The sequence below is a fragment of the Scomber scombrus genome, chromosome 1, assembly GCF_963691925.1.
Source record: "Scomber scombrus chromosome 1, fScoSco1.1, whole genome shotgun sequence".
Taxonomy (NCBI): domain Eukaryota; kingdom Metazoa; phylum Chordata; class Actinopteri; order Scombriformes; family Scombridae; genus Scomber; species Scomber scombrus.
Window position 1 is genome coordinate 30,096,448 of NC_084970.1, and position 14,399 is coordinate 30,110,846.

At 37.7% G+C, this 14,399-nt stretch overlaps 1 protein-coding gene across 1 annotated transcript in view; it reads right to left on the reverse strand.

Annotated features, from left to right (window-relative positions):
• ddb1 (damage-specific DNA binding protein 1) overlaps nucleotides 1-14,399 on the reverse strand; it is a 50,958-nt gene that overhangs the window by 12,171 nt on the left and 24,388 nt on the right. Inside the window, exons 14-21 of the mRNA XM_062422113.1 lie at nucleotides 11,893-12,056; nucleotides 10,270-10,377; nucleotides 6,704-6,911; nucleotides 6,369-6,464; nucleotides 5,860-5,971; nucleotides 4,355-4,478; nucleotides 2,511-2,675; nucleotides 1,891-1,985 (exon numbers count right to left, since the gene is read on the reverse strand). Coding sequence (XP_062278097.1) covers nucleotides 1,891-1,985; nucleotides 2,511-2,675; nucleotides 4,355-4,478; nucleotides 5,860-5,971; nucleotides 6,369-6,464; nucleotides 6,704-6,911; nucleotides 10,270-10,377; nucleotides 11,893-12,056 — 1,072 coding nt within the window. The remainder of the gene's footprint in view (nucleotides 1-1,890; nucleotides 1,986-2,510; nucleotides 2,676-4,354; nucleotides 4,479-5,859; nucleotides 5,972-6,368; nucleotides 6,465-6,703; nucleotides 6,912-10,269; nucleotides 10,378-11,892; nucleotides 12,057-14,399) is intronic.

A 14,399-nucleotide genomic window follows, 5' to 3' on the forward strand; every position in this document is an offset into this window, starting at 1 on the left:
ATACATAAGTGTGAGGAAACATTTGCTCTATGATTAAGAAGAGCTGACACCAAAAACAATTACCAGAGTTTAAGAATTAAATATTTGCAATGGAAGCTTAACTCACCAAATGCCATATTTGAAACAGTACCAAAGTGATTCAGCGTGAAATTATTCCTTTGAAAATATATTTACAATGCAGATAATGTTAAAGAACTCATGTGGGTTTTCGTAGGAAATGAGGCCTTCAGTGCGATGAGTTTCAGAAATCTGCAACCCATGACTTTTTGATTCTCGATATCTTAACACGAGGCTGCCTTTTAAAGCTTTTAATCCTTTTAATCTATCTATAGCTGAGCGTGGATGAGTGTTGCATTACGGGGCATTGAAGAGGGGGGGTTGCAGGCTGTTTCTTTCACACTGTATGTCAGTGATTTCATACAGCAATCCATATGGGATAACTCTATTTAGAAATTGGACTTTAAAATGACTGAGGAGGCACTTTTCACCCTGAGAAGATTAAATGCCTCTTAAATATTGAAAGACAAAAAGAGGTCAAAACACACAACTCCAAAGGTCGACTCCCTGGTGAAAAGGAAAGGGGAAAAAAAGTCCAAAAGGTGAAGTGTTGAACAGAAAATAATGAATATCTTTTGGACTGAACAGAAAATAAAAAAATAATCTTGTCTGGATTCTATTGAAAGTCACATCGTCTGACATTGATTAATAGTAACTAATTCATACTGTGTCAAAGGGTCTGATTGTGACTCAATACTTCAGTCTGCTGGTGGCTCAAATGCTTAGTCAGATTCCAGGTGTAGTTTAGTTATTTTGTGATAAAATATTGTCAAAATCAGAGCTACCCAACCACCAGACTGTAAGCCTTACAAGGCTGCAAGGAAACAATAGGATTCTGTAAAAAGCTGCATAATAATCACATAATTTCATAGGCTATTAAAAAATAAACCTTGACCTTGGCACAGTCTGTGCTGCACTTTCTTTCATCACTCCTGTCATGGCAGCCCCCTCCCCACCCTCTCCAACAACAACAACATATTGATTGTAATTAAAGTAGGTAATCAGTAAGCAGGTAGCAGACATTTCAGCATTCAGTAAAACATGAAATCTGTGTTGGGTCATTATCGGAGTGTTGCCAAGAGTCTGTCTGTGTTTTTTAATTAAGTAACCACAAGGAAGTAACAAGTTTTAGTTTCTGTTAAGTTTCATTATGTGCTCTCTCTTTCTCTCTCTCTCTCACACAGTCTTTATTTATACATTTTCAACGTCACACCCCCTCGTGAATACGGGTGGCTTTAACATATTTTCACATCATCTCTGAGAGAACATGCTGTTTGGCTTCGTGTTGGGTCTAAACAAGGAACTGAGTGAGCACCTCCTGATTATTAATCAAGTTCTCAAAGGCTGAGAGAAATTATTTTTAGAGCCACAAAAATGTGTAATTCAACAGCTATTTTAATAATCTTTAAATTATAATTTATTTTTTGCAAAAATGCCAAATATTAATTGGTTTCAGCTCATCACATGTGGTCATTTGATGCTTTTCTTTGCCAAACATGACATTAGAATGACACATTTTGAAACTAAGAATAATAACGGGCATTTTCTCTCTATTTTTTGACATTTTACAGACAGAAATTAATAGCTAGATTAATCAATAATCAAAATAAACATTAGGGTGCATCCATAACAATTTTAATTGTACTAACCAACTCTTAAACATTTTGAGAGCAGGTCTGAGGTAAAAACGTCATCTGAAAAACGTACTTAGTTCCAAGTGTGCTTAGAAGTACACCTATTTTCTCCCTTTGAACAATTTGTACATGAACATAGCTGCAGTTCAGTGATGAACGTGTCCAAAAAAACCCACCAAAACTATAAAACACCACTTACAGTGCTATTGATGCTGGCCAGCAGTTTTCCATTGAACTCCACCATCGAGTAGACAGCTCCTTTAACCTCCTTCTCAGCTACAGTTTGCAGCTTGCCTGTAGGAGAGAGCACAATGTCTGTCAGTCTCTATTCAGTTAGAATTCACAGTGTCATGTGCTCAATGTCAAACTGCACTAGCACATACAAGATCTTTGTGATGCAGAGGATAGCATACAGCTCAATAACTGCGAGAGAGATGAGGAATAAAGCTTAGAAAATGAATAGATGAGGCATTCAGAGTCAATACAAGCTTGGAATACAACAGGCACAGGTGGATGTATGAAAGGCTAGCAAAGCACCTTGAAAGTATGAAAGGGAATGAGAAGGAATCAGTGGTGGTGAGAGAAGGAAAGTCAGATATAGAGAGATAAGAAAATGATTAAGTGAGGTGGGAAACAAGAGCATGGTAGGGACAAAGTGTCCGTGAGGGAGGAAATAGGACAGGGCGGAGGGAGGAGAAAATGAAACAGGGTGAAGGATAAAGAGCTGGATGAGAGAGGGTGAGGCTGATAGTGTTTCTTTCAGGTTACTTTCTTTGTTTGCAGAGGAGAGGGAAAGTTGAAGAAAGCCTGAGTACTGACCGTCAGTGTAGTGGAAGACAATAATGCGTCCCTGCTTGGGCTCAGCCTCTTCTGGGTACACCATGGCAGTACCTACGATAAAGTACACCGACGGGTCTTTTCCCAGACGACACGACACCATGCTGAGGGCGTACTCGCTGGGGAGGAACTGATGGGCATGGAGAACTGGTAGAGACACAAAAGCACAAATTGGAAAATTAGTGTGGGAGCAGCACAATACGTCTTTCTGTTAACAGGATTTTACATTTATTTGTTCATTTGTCATGACTGTCCCTTTGGTATTCAGTTTAAGAAGATGATTCAGGTTCATTAGAACTTGGGTCTTATTTTCCGGGAACATTGCTATGACACAGTCAGGTGGGCCAAGAAATACGAAGGATTAGATTCTCACACAGGTGACAAATGAGCAAACCGTTAAGCCAGATTATCTAAATCAGTTTATTTTGTGCTAACAGGATTTAGAGTCTATAGCCATTGTCACAGTGATACATTGAGCTAAATGCTAACATACTCACAATGAGAATGTTAACACGCTGATGTTGAGCAGGTCAAACGTTCACCGTCTCGGTTTAGCGTGATAGCATGCTAATATTTGCTACTAAACACAAAGTTCAGCTGAGGCAGGATTTAGTTAAAGTATTCGACAAACTCAAAATCGGATCTGATGATGGTGTCAGAGGAAAATCCAGGGCATCACCAAAATGATTACATGCATTTCTGTACCAAATGTCCTGGTAATCTATCCAATAGTTGTCAAGTCTATCTTAGTCAAATCCAAACTGTCATGATAGCACTGGAGAAAATTCAGGGATGTCTGCGCCAAATTACATGGCTATCCATCCAGTAGCTGTCAAGGTATTAAGTGGTAGACCGACAACATTGCCTTCCATAACGTGGCTAGAAATCAAAGTGAGCCCACCAGAAATGTCATTAATAATCCCTCATTGCCCAGAAAAAGCCTGAGCAATCGGGCTTGACGTAAGCGCCGTAGATGGACTTAACTGCTCAAATTAAGTGGAAAAGGTACCCAGCAGCAGCAGATCACTTGCCAGAAGCATGCAGAAACCATGCACGCACTACTACCTATTTGACTAATATCAACAATTTCAATAATGCAGCAGCTGAAAAATGCAACATAAGGAGCATGTGACTTAAAACAGCAGGGGCCATCTTTAGCAAAACCTTTGAAATGACTGCAGATTCAAGTGCTGTAGCACAAATTGAGTAACTGATCACACTATGAATATGTGCCTCACATTTCCTTGGGGGTACATTTTCATAGTACACATACTAGATGCTACAACACTGCATGCTGCATGAGAATGTGTCCCTGTGTGATCTAACAACATCTAAATGATCTGATCGCACACTGATAAATTGGATTTAGCTGTGGATGTGCTGCACCAGTCCCCTTATTTACATATTATTAACATATAAGATACTCTAATTTATGCGGGTGTGGTAACTCCTGGATCTTCCTGGAGGAAAGATATGCACTGAGGATTGTGCATTGCAAAACAGAATGAAATGATCTACATGAAGCCCAACATATTCAATCATTCATGACTCCATATAATTACTGTGTTAAGTAGTTAAAAAATACATATAAAATTAAGACATCACATGTGAGTTCAAATGGCAGGTTGGGTCAGATAAATAAAAACTTTGTGTTTATGAGCATTCAATAGTTTGATGAAGGAGTTTCAGGCTGTGTAAAGTTTTCTTTCCTGACCTGATTTAACTGGTGGTAATTCTCCAAGAGCCCATTATTTTACCATCAGAGGCGCCCTATGAAAGCACCAGCTCGGTGAGATCAAATGGAAATGTACATCCGCCTGTCTCACCTTCAAAGGTGTGCTGATCCACAACCAGCAGACTGTGAACCTCCACCTCTTCGCCGAAGGATGTCTCGTGGGGAGACGTGCTGCTGGGGAAGAGCTTGCTGGAGCTCACGCTGCTGGAGAGAGCCTGGAAGTAGATGTAGATATATATTTCAAGAAAGGAAGACAAAGACAGGTCTAATAAAGGGTGTACAGAGAATTAAAATCTCTATTTCTGTGCGAGCTCGACACCATCTGTGGCATCAGATGTGCAGCATTTAAAACCAAGTAAACATCTTTTACATTACGTGTGAAAGGCTCTGGCTCCGTTGTGTCTCCGCAAAGTTGTGCGTAGCAAAAATAAATACAAACTCAAAATAAAAGTACAAACTTGTCCCCTCGGGGAAGTTGCGGAGCCAAACCGAGTGGACACAACACATGCTGTCACAGTAAATCTGCCTGAAACGAGTTTTTGATTAGCTGTCCAAGTGAGAATCTCTTTTAAAACACTATTATTCTTTTCTTGGCAGCTGAAATCTCATTGTCAGTGTTCCTTGACAGCAATTCAAACAAAAGACAGCTATGTTTAATGGTAATCTGAACTTCATTTGAACTCTTACAACAGCTAAATTTAGCTTGAGTAAGTAAAACAATTAAAAAGAAATGTCTTTTCATTTAGCTTTCTACATACCTGTCAAAACCCTATTATAGAAGGAAGACAGGTCAGTTATCAAGCAAAAAAAGTCAACAAAAGAGTTACAAAAAATTATAATTTAAGCTAATATTATGGTGCTTTGACTATAAAACTAAATGGTCGGAGAGAAAATTGAGCCTGAAGATAACTGATGATGACAGTAATTAAATGTGACAAAGCCAGACCAAGACTATCAATAAAGGTCCTGGTGAGAGATGTGTTAGAAGAAAACAGTACTAAGTAGTAAAAGTGTGTCAATTAATTAAATAATCGATTGACAGAAATAACATTATATTATATAATATAATAATAATAAGCAACTATTTAATAAAATTGTTGGTTGCAGCTTTTTAAATGTGATGATTTTAAGATTTTATGTGTCATACATGACAGTAAAAGGCATCACAATGATTTCTAAGAAATTAAACAACATTTTCACTATTGTATATAATGTATAATAATGAAAATAATCTTTAGTTGCAGCGCTACAAGAGATGTTAAAGAATTTATGAAAATGTTTGGAATAGAAGTTGATTATTATGTTACATAATAATTGGGCAAAAATGTATTGCACAGGATAAATATATTTTTAAAATGAGTGCTGACAAGAAAGCCCTCCAACAAAGGACAACTGGACTGACATTGTGTCAATGAAATAAACTTTATGGAAAACTGATATTTATCTGACGGCTACAGTATAAACAACGTTGACTATATAACGGATATCCCAGTCTCAGGTAATATTGTGTTTGGTCAGTATGTCTGCAGCAACCCCCTCCCCCCAAAACAAGCCCTTGGGTATTCATTATCCGAACACAACACGGAGCTTCAGTACCTGAGTGCTTGCACTGGGGCGTACGGCAGAGGTGGTGCCGCTCACATCCTGAATCTCCACCCTGCTTGACAGGACGCCGAAACACTGGGAAATCTCTTGGTAGCAGATCCGCCTGGTGGGGTGTTAACAGAGAGAGATAGATATGAGAGGAGGAGAGGGAGGAAAAAAGCCAGGGGAGGACACAAACATGAAAAGAGCAAACAGTGCTAAGCTGAACAAAACAAGTTGCCCGGAGACTGCTGATGTTTTCCAACTCTATGAAACAACCTTTTAATAACTTATTCAACAACAATAAGTCACGGCTGTCACTTAAATGTCGGGAGTACAAAAAGAGGGAATATAAAATCATTCAGCACATGTACGACAAAAACAGTAAGACTAAGAAGCTAAAATAGAATCAGAACAAACAGGAAAAATCACTGCAAAAAAAGATGCAGCATATTTGATGATGGGTCTGAAATTTTCACTTAAGCTTTAATTTGCATTCATTATTTGACAATAGGACTGACCTGGGAGACTCGTAAAGGGGAACAGTGCGAATGTGGAGTTTCTGAATTTCGTCAATGGTACCGATGGTCAGAGTGCTGTTGTTTGCAAGCGCCAGACTGGGAGACAAAAAACAACAACAACAAGATTCAGGATTGAGAGTGAAAAAAGAAGAACACACCCACTCACTATAAAGTTTAGATGCATTATTTCAATAATCAACATCTGAAACAACTGAGTCTGCTTGAGGATCAAAACAAAAAGTAGTGAAGCTTTCATGTTCTTCAGCTCTTAAAAAAGAAGAAAACATGAAACAACAACACTGATCAAATGCTAAAGTAGTGAAAGTGCTGCTGACCTGTCAGGATAACCCTCAGAATTGAGTGGGCACATATAGTTGACCTCCTTGAGGTTGACGTTGGAGAAGACGAGCTTGTGGTTGGAGGAATAAATGACAGTGGGTCGGTCGGAGCAGGCGAAGACGTTGGAGGTGGACAGAGATCTAAAGGTCCTCAGCACAGTGGGCTGGGTGCCCAGCGTGACCTTCTTACGCTCGCTTAGGGCGCCTGCGGGTAAAGGAAATAAGATTTAAAAACACAAGTTTATCTCTAGTTTGAGAGGTGAGTGTACAGACATGGCCTGACACAGCCGCTGGCCTGATGGCCTGGGGCCAGTAAAGGTTTATGCAGTCGTGGGTATACAGTTCAGGATGAGCGGAGGACATTTCTCTTTGCCTGATAACATTAAAAGCGAAGTTAGGCTTTGCTGATGGCTTCCTGACTCATTTTTAAAAAGACAAGAGAAAGAAGTGAGGAGAGGGAGCAGCCATTGCGAAAACAAAGCTGTGAGTGAAATAAATAAAACATTATTTTCTGATGGTTTCACAGTGGTTACGTTCTAAAGCACAAGTTAAATAACCCTCAAACACACAGATGACGACGCTGTTAGTTCATGTTTCATTGTCCTCCTCTTCCTATCTACTTTTCATTCATTAATTACAGTTCAGCTCCATGTCTGTAGTGGACAGGAGGCTCGTGGACGCAGACAAAAGTAGCTTGGAGTGAACACACACACACAAAGACAATCTTAATCATGTTCTTCCTCTTATTGTCCTGTGTTAACGAGCATATTTCTCACTGAAATGTTATCATTAATTCTGTTCTCTTCTCTTTATGTATTCCCTACTCTCTGAACTTACACAAAATAGTGAAAAAAAAACTACATGTATACACCATTCATTTACTGATCCAATATGTGCCTAATTCTATATTTTGCATATTTTTGAAATATATCAACATTACATATCCATAACTAAAGGAAAACAGTCAAATCTAGAAAGAACTTCTCCGTTGTACGGACATCTATACAATGCATAAATCACCAGGATTATAAAGGAAAAACAGAGCTATTTTTATTTTTGGCTGCCGTGCCAGTAAAGATATACAAAAAGCCAGTAAAACTCTGATCTACTGTCCAAGTGGGCCAGTAGGGAAAAATGTCAGACATACGATACGTTGTCGGCGCAATTTTTTGTGTTAGTTGTATATTATGTAAATGTTTTCTTTTCATTCATTAATGTATGTCAACTTCATATTTTGAGCAATTATGTTTGGATTTATTATGGTAAATGATAACGATCAGCTGCGATAGAAGGAAGAGGTGGAACTGAGCCTAATCTTCTTCCACAAACATGTAGGAAACATCTGCAGGACATAGCTGATCAATGCAGTCTTCGACCTCAAGTTAGACTCACACTATTTTCGTTGTTATAAATAATAAATAATAAATAAGCCAAGAAAAGGAAACAAAATGGGCTGCTGTAGAGTTATAACTTGGACTGTTTAACCTGTGAGTTAAAAAGTGGAGCCCAAATGCCTATAAACAGTAAAGTTAGTACTTTTGTGCAGAATGACCTTCTGATACAAGTAAAAACCAGCAGTAAGTGTTGTTAAGTATTAGTGTTTTCCAGCACAAGCCTCCAGTTTATCTTTTAATATTGTTGTTTCATCGATATTTCGCACACAAGGGACAAGAGTTGGAAATTACCATTTCAGCTAACACCAGCACTTTTACAGTAATGTGTGCATTGACCTTGTAAAGCATAAACATATAAAATATTTGTAGTCCATGTATAAAATTAATTATCATAACGCTGGCAACAGATTTTTATTGTTGATACATTTCACATATTTTTGTCCCTTTTGATCACCGTACAAACTATGAGCTGATCAAAACAAAAGAAAAAACAGATGAGTACATTTGTATGCATGTTAATAGTCTTGTTGTGAGTCTGATCCTGTTTTGATTTCATTCAGGACACGATGTTTACAAGGAACACAAAGTAACCTGATTATATTCATACCCTTGTGTACACGATTACAACGCTATCCGTGTCTCTGATCAGTGTCTGCTGTTTGTTTGTGTGAGGGTTTCCTAAACTGCCACCAGGATGAGACAAATAGTCTATTCATTCATTCATTAGTCAATCAACAAATAATTAATCAGCAACTGTTTGGATAATCGATAAACCGCTTTAGTTGTTTGTCAAGCACAAAAATATTCTAACAAAAATGTGAGAAACACTTTTTCACCATTTTCTGAACTTTTAGAGACAAAGAAGATAAAGAAATACATGACAGATGAATCAACACTGAAAATAATCAATAATTGAAGCCCTACTGGACACAGCTGCATTTTAACAATGTGTGCTGAATGTAACTTCCATTTTATCGCTTGTTATATAAGGTGAAGCCGAAGTACAGGTGCTTTAAATCTTTATGCTGGTGTAAAAACGGCGCCTATTTATGACTTGATTTGGAGTAAGTCGCACTGATGGGAAATGACAGAGACTTTCATGGAAAAGAAATCCGGTATGAAAAAGCCCGACTGTTTGTAAAAGATGACACTTAAATAATCAGGTCTGGAGACACAAAGTGAAAAAAGGAAAACAAAAAGCTGCAAACAAAAAACAGATTTCACCAAAACCCTTGATCATAACCAGGGTATTAATATGCATGTAAGCACACTTGTTGGTTCTGTATTTAATTTTCTGTTTCTTTGATGTCTAAATTGTTTAGAAAATCTGCTAATCAGTTAGTTAAATCATCTAACAGAAAAAAAACAAAAGAGATGCTTTTCTGCTCCAGTGCCTACGTATACTGGCAAGTTTTAAACTTTTAAAAGTCCCGGTGAAATGAAAATTACATTCAAAAATCAATCCCTGACTCGTTGTCTTTTCTCTCCCTGTGAAACGGTTTCAAATGTCTGATGACTCATCTGATGCCACTCAGGGATGTTTACAAAAGTTCATCCAATCAGATGTGACCTTGGTCGAGTCATTAGCCACTCCAGTCATATAAAACCGCACTTCACCATTTGTGGGTCGTAGGAGCCAACATAGCAATGTGGAGAGAGACAAGAAGAGATGTGTGTTTGGATATCAGCGAGCAAAAATTCAAATACTCAGTGTCACTGGTAGATACATCTCAGTACAGAAGCTAAAGATGCTCTAACTGATGTTTCATTGGGACTTTAAGAGTATTTATTTTAATACATGAAATAGCAAGTAAAGGAGGTGTCTTAATCAAACTTTTACAATTAGGTCAGTCAAAACTTGGCATGTTCCCTTGATGGACGTGTGTGTGAAATCACAGCATTTGATTACATCATTGCATCTTTTTCTGAAGACAAACAGCCAGCCTTCAATCAAACTCATAACATGAGTTCCTTTAGGCTGCACAGTTTCTACATCATTGCATCCAATTATAGGGCTGGCAGTTATGCAATTCTCCACGAAATAATATTTTAAAAATGAAAACGTTCTCAGACAGTTGCCCATGAGCCTGTCTAAAGGCCGCTCTTAGTTTGAGCAGTTTGTGAATGTCTCGTCTAACAGGTGTATTGATGGTGGTGGGAAGGACCTACCTGTCTGCAGGTCCAGACCAAAGTAGAAGAGCGCTCCGTCTCCCAGAGCGCACAGCAGGTAGTAGCTGCCTTCAAATGTGGTCATTAGGATTGAGCGAGGGATGATCTCTGAGGACACAGCAAAGTGATTTATTTTTCCTCCACTCTGTGGAGTCACAAGCTGACAGATGAACACCAAAAGTGATAAATGTCGGCAAAATGTCTCTGTCAGAAAAATCAATACGGGCTATCATCCAGACCGGCTGGTAACTTTTTGAAAAAAATGACTTCATTTAAATGCAGCAGGGTGAATATAAAGCCTTCTGTCTTTTCCATTTCCCAAACATCAGTTTTTTCTGACTGCAGGCCGATCACGTCAACGGACAGAAGCTCTGATTAAGTGATTGTTGGACCACTCTCCACAAAGCAACAGCACAGAAACATCTGCAAAACTTGGTTATTGGAACGGTTGCATATTTACATGGAAATATAGAAGCATTATTTCCTCATTTATAACTCTCAAGAGGCAACATTTTAAAACACAAATACAGGGCTGTGTTTGCATTACATTTCACAATAAATATGTGAAAACTGAGTTACAAATACAATTAATGTTAACAAAACACACCAACTGTGCATTATTAAAATGTTTCCATTGACGGGGCTAAAGATAACAACAAGGGTTAGGGTTATCTTTTACCTTTATTTCTTTATTACCTTTAAAAAAGTTTCCTGCTAGTAATTCCTAAAAAAGGTTTAAGTCTGCAGTCACACTGTCCCCTTTAGGGGAGTGAGCAAGAAATCACAGTTGTGAAATAATGCAAATTAATGTATGACACTGGGAAAGAGTGTGGAGATATTCTTAAGAGTCCCGTCTGTGCCAGTTCCTAATGTTATGAAACTTTGTCTCCACTGACTGCTGACTTTTTCATTAGTTTAACCAAAAAAAGTAGTCACGTCTTCTCTTGCATATTTTAACATTCTTAAATACGTCTCAAATGCTTAAATGATGCACTAAGTGCATTTGTGTTGGCAGCAAAATTTATATTCAAGCACACTTGAAAAGCGATGGTACCTCATGGGAAATGTCGTTTACATTTATTAATAAAATTGCTGATAGAATATATTTTAGCTGCTATTTTACTGTTAGGGATCCACTACACATCCTAATAATGAATTACTACATTATAAGACTGATCTCATTATTGAATTATCATCCCATATTTGTATTTTTGTATGTCTACTAACTGTTAAAAGAATCTTTTGATTTTTAGTAATTGCCTTTGTCCCAGGTTGTAGCCCTCAGCCATTCGAGAAGAGGGTCATGGGAAGGTGGAATAGGTTTTTTACTCATCTAGTAGGCTATTTCTATGCATTTGCAACTTTAATTGATCAATGTGAATTACAATTTTACCTTAATTTTAGGGGAGTTTTTTTTCCTTGGCTTCCAGAGAGAATGGGTTTGGTTAGGAATTATTGCTTTTGTGGATCTGAAAAGCCCATCGAGACATTTTATGTGCCATCAGGATGTAGAAATAAACTTCACTTGACTTGTCATTATCTCAGTCTACCTATCTGTCTCAACAAGCCGGTAACAGCTTTCCTTGTTCCCTGTCAGCGCATCCTGCTTCCCCTTTCTCTCACCTCCACCCAGCATTTCCTTGTGCAGAGCTGTGAAGCAGGGCAATTTGAGCACACGGGCTGAGATGTCGGTCCAGAGTCCCACGGCGCATAGCGGTGACTCACCACCGCCTTCCCCCAGAGGTGTGATGTCCAGGCAGGCCACCTCATGCTCCATCTCCGTGGTACTAAGGACAGTGAAAAGGACATTAGAAGACAGTAGCAAGCTGCCCTGTACATTGTGTGAATGAGAACTGATTGAGTATGATAAGATCTGACAACAGTGCGGAACTAAATGACTAATGGCATTAATGTGTTAGTGACACAGAGCATCAGCTTATGTGAGATGCAAAGTCTCCTGGTGAGTTGATCCACGAGTTCACACAGCCCCAAGTTGCCAGACGAATGTTCATTTTCGATAAGACTGTGTTGAGATCTCAACTCAATGTGTGTGCAAGCAACAGGATTTTCTTTTCTCCTCGAGAATCAATAGGCCATGACTGAATTATCATTAACAACCAATCAGATCACTGCTCTTCCTTGTTTAAGCTCCTTTGTGACTTTGAATTTTAGAAAACTTCGTACTCTTTGAAATTTGGATCAATTCAATCATATTTTGTATATTCTGACAAGTCTTAACTTGTTACAATGATAAATTGAAAAGCAGTTAAAAAAAAAAAATCAGCAAAAAGTTGACATTTCAAAATGAGTCACTTCACAAGTACACTAATCAAATGCATTCAGTGTTTCAGCAAAAAGCAGAACATTAATCAAGCTGCTTGTCAAATAAACATAAAGTTTACTTTGTGTATAAATTACGCTTGTTTGGGATTTCCAAAAATTAATAATGATTCCAATTGGAGCGTGCTGGTTAAGGTGCAATCAGCATAAATGCAATAACTACTGTTTGATATTTTAGCTGCAGACCTTTACTAGTCATGTCTGCACTTTCAAATGAAATTATTATTAGATAAAAATAAATAAATAATAAAGTTTAATCCTGAATGTAAACATCTGATTACGTCTCGGCATATCATATTTGAGAATTGAATTATGATAATATATAAATGTATATTTTAAACAGGTTTAATTTTGCAGTGTATTTCTTTAATATCTCTATTGCTGTTTAAATCAGTGGATTAGACAAAAACAGATATTCTTGACTTCATCCTCATTCCTTATTCATTCACTCATCGATATGACCTCGTATTGTATCATACATATAATTAAATAAGAATTTTTGAATTAAAATTGTAAATTAAAAGATAAATGACTTCTTGCATTGTTGTAACAGAACAGGGCTACTCAATAATACAAACATAATATCAAGATAACCACAGCATAGTTTGTGAAGTACTTCCATTGAATTGAACCACACAAGAGAATTTCAGCCATATAAACACCTTGAATCAAACTATTATCTGATTATTTACAGAACTTTGAGAGTCACAAAGCAGACCAACTGCTTATAGATGTAGGCCAAACATTATTTTCACAGCTCCGGTGAGCTGCTCACTCTGTCTCCTTCATTTTTTCATTATTCATGGACACTCGAGGCTGTAAACAAACACTTAGAGCTTCAAGCAGCCCTGGTGGCCATTTTCAAAGCAGTGCATCTTTCTCTATAAAAAAAATATTTATATATATTTTCTACACCCTTGACTTTTTTCAACTACTGTAAAAAGTAGTGACTCTAATCAGTTATATTGCAATAGTGCCACAAAGAAAGCCTCAAGGGCAAATAAACCACAGCAGCCACATAAGAAATGTAAGACTCTACGGCATTTCAAGTTTAATGGTCACTTTGGACTTAAAATATGTGACGCAAAGCCCTCATCTCTGAGTTTACTGCATAAATGTAGAGAAAAAAATAAATATCCAACAAAGACAATGCAGGGTAATAATAAAACAAAACTGTGAGTCAGACCCAAAGTTGGGGTACTGCAGGGAATATAACAAATTAATGTTTGATTAATTAAGCCTTAATACCACAGTTCTGTTGGGTATTGTGTATCTCACATGTAAGCTTCTTCCCTGGTGTTAATTATTCAATTTATCTCACATATTTATCAGTCGCACTATTATGTAACCATCCAAGTATTACAGACATTAACACAATGTTTTGTAACCTATCTTTTTCTATTTCCTGACCAGATATGACCTGTGGTCTTTGTGGCTGACTTTGTTATTTCACTTAAGTTGTTGTTTTTTTAAGCTCACTGGCTACAAATAACAATGACGGTTTAACGCTCAAAGGAGACTTTTAGGGGTCACAGTTACGTTTTTTTAGAAAATAAAACCGGAGGAAGAGGTCAGACATGTTTACTCTAGGTTTTCTGAAATAACTTTCAAGCTGACCCAATTTGATCCATCTAATCCACAGACAAACAAGGCACATGGTTGATGTTTTGTGTCCTCTAATTGTGTCAACATTCCTCTCTTTGTGGTCTCCAGTAATGCTGCATTCAGTAATGGAGACTCACAGCAGATATAATGCAGTGTAGAAACAAAGCTCTGGTGACTGCACAATA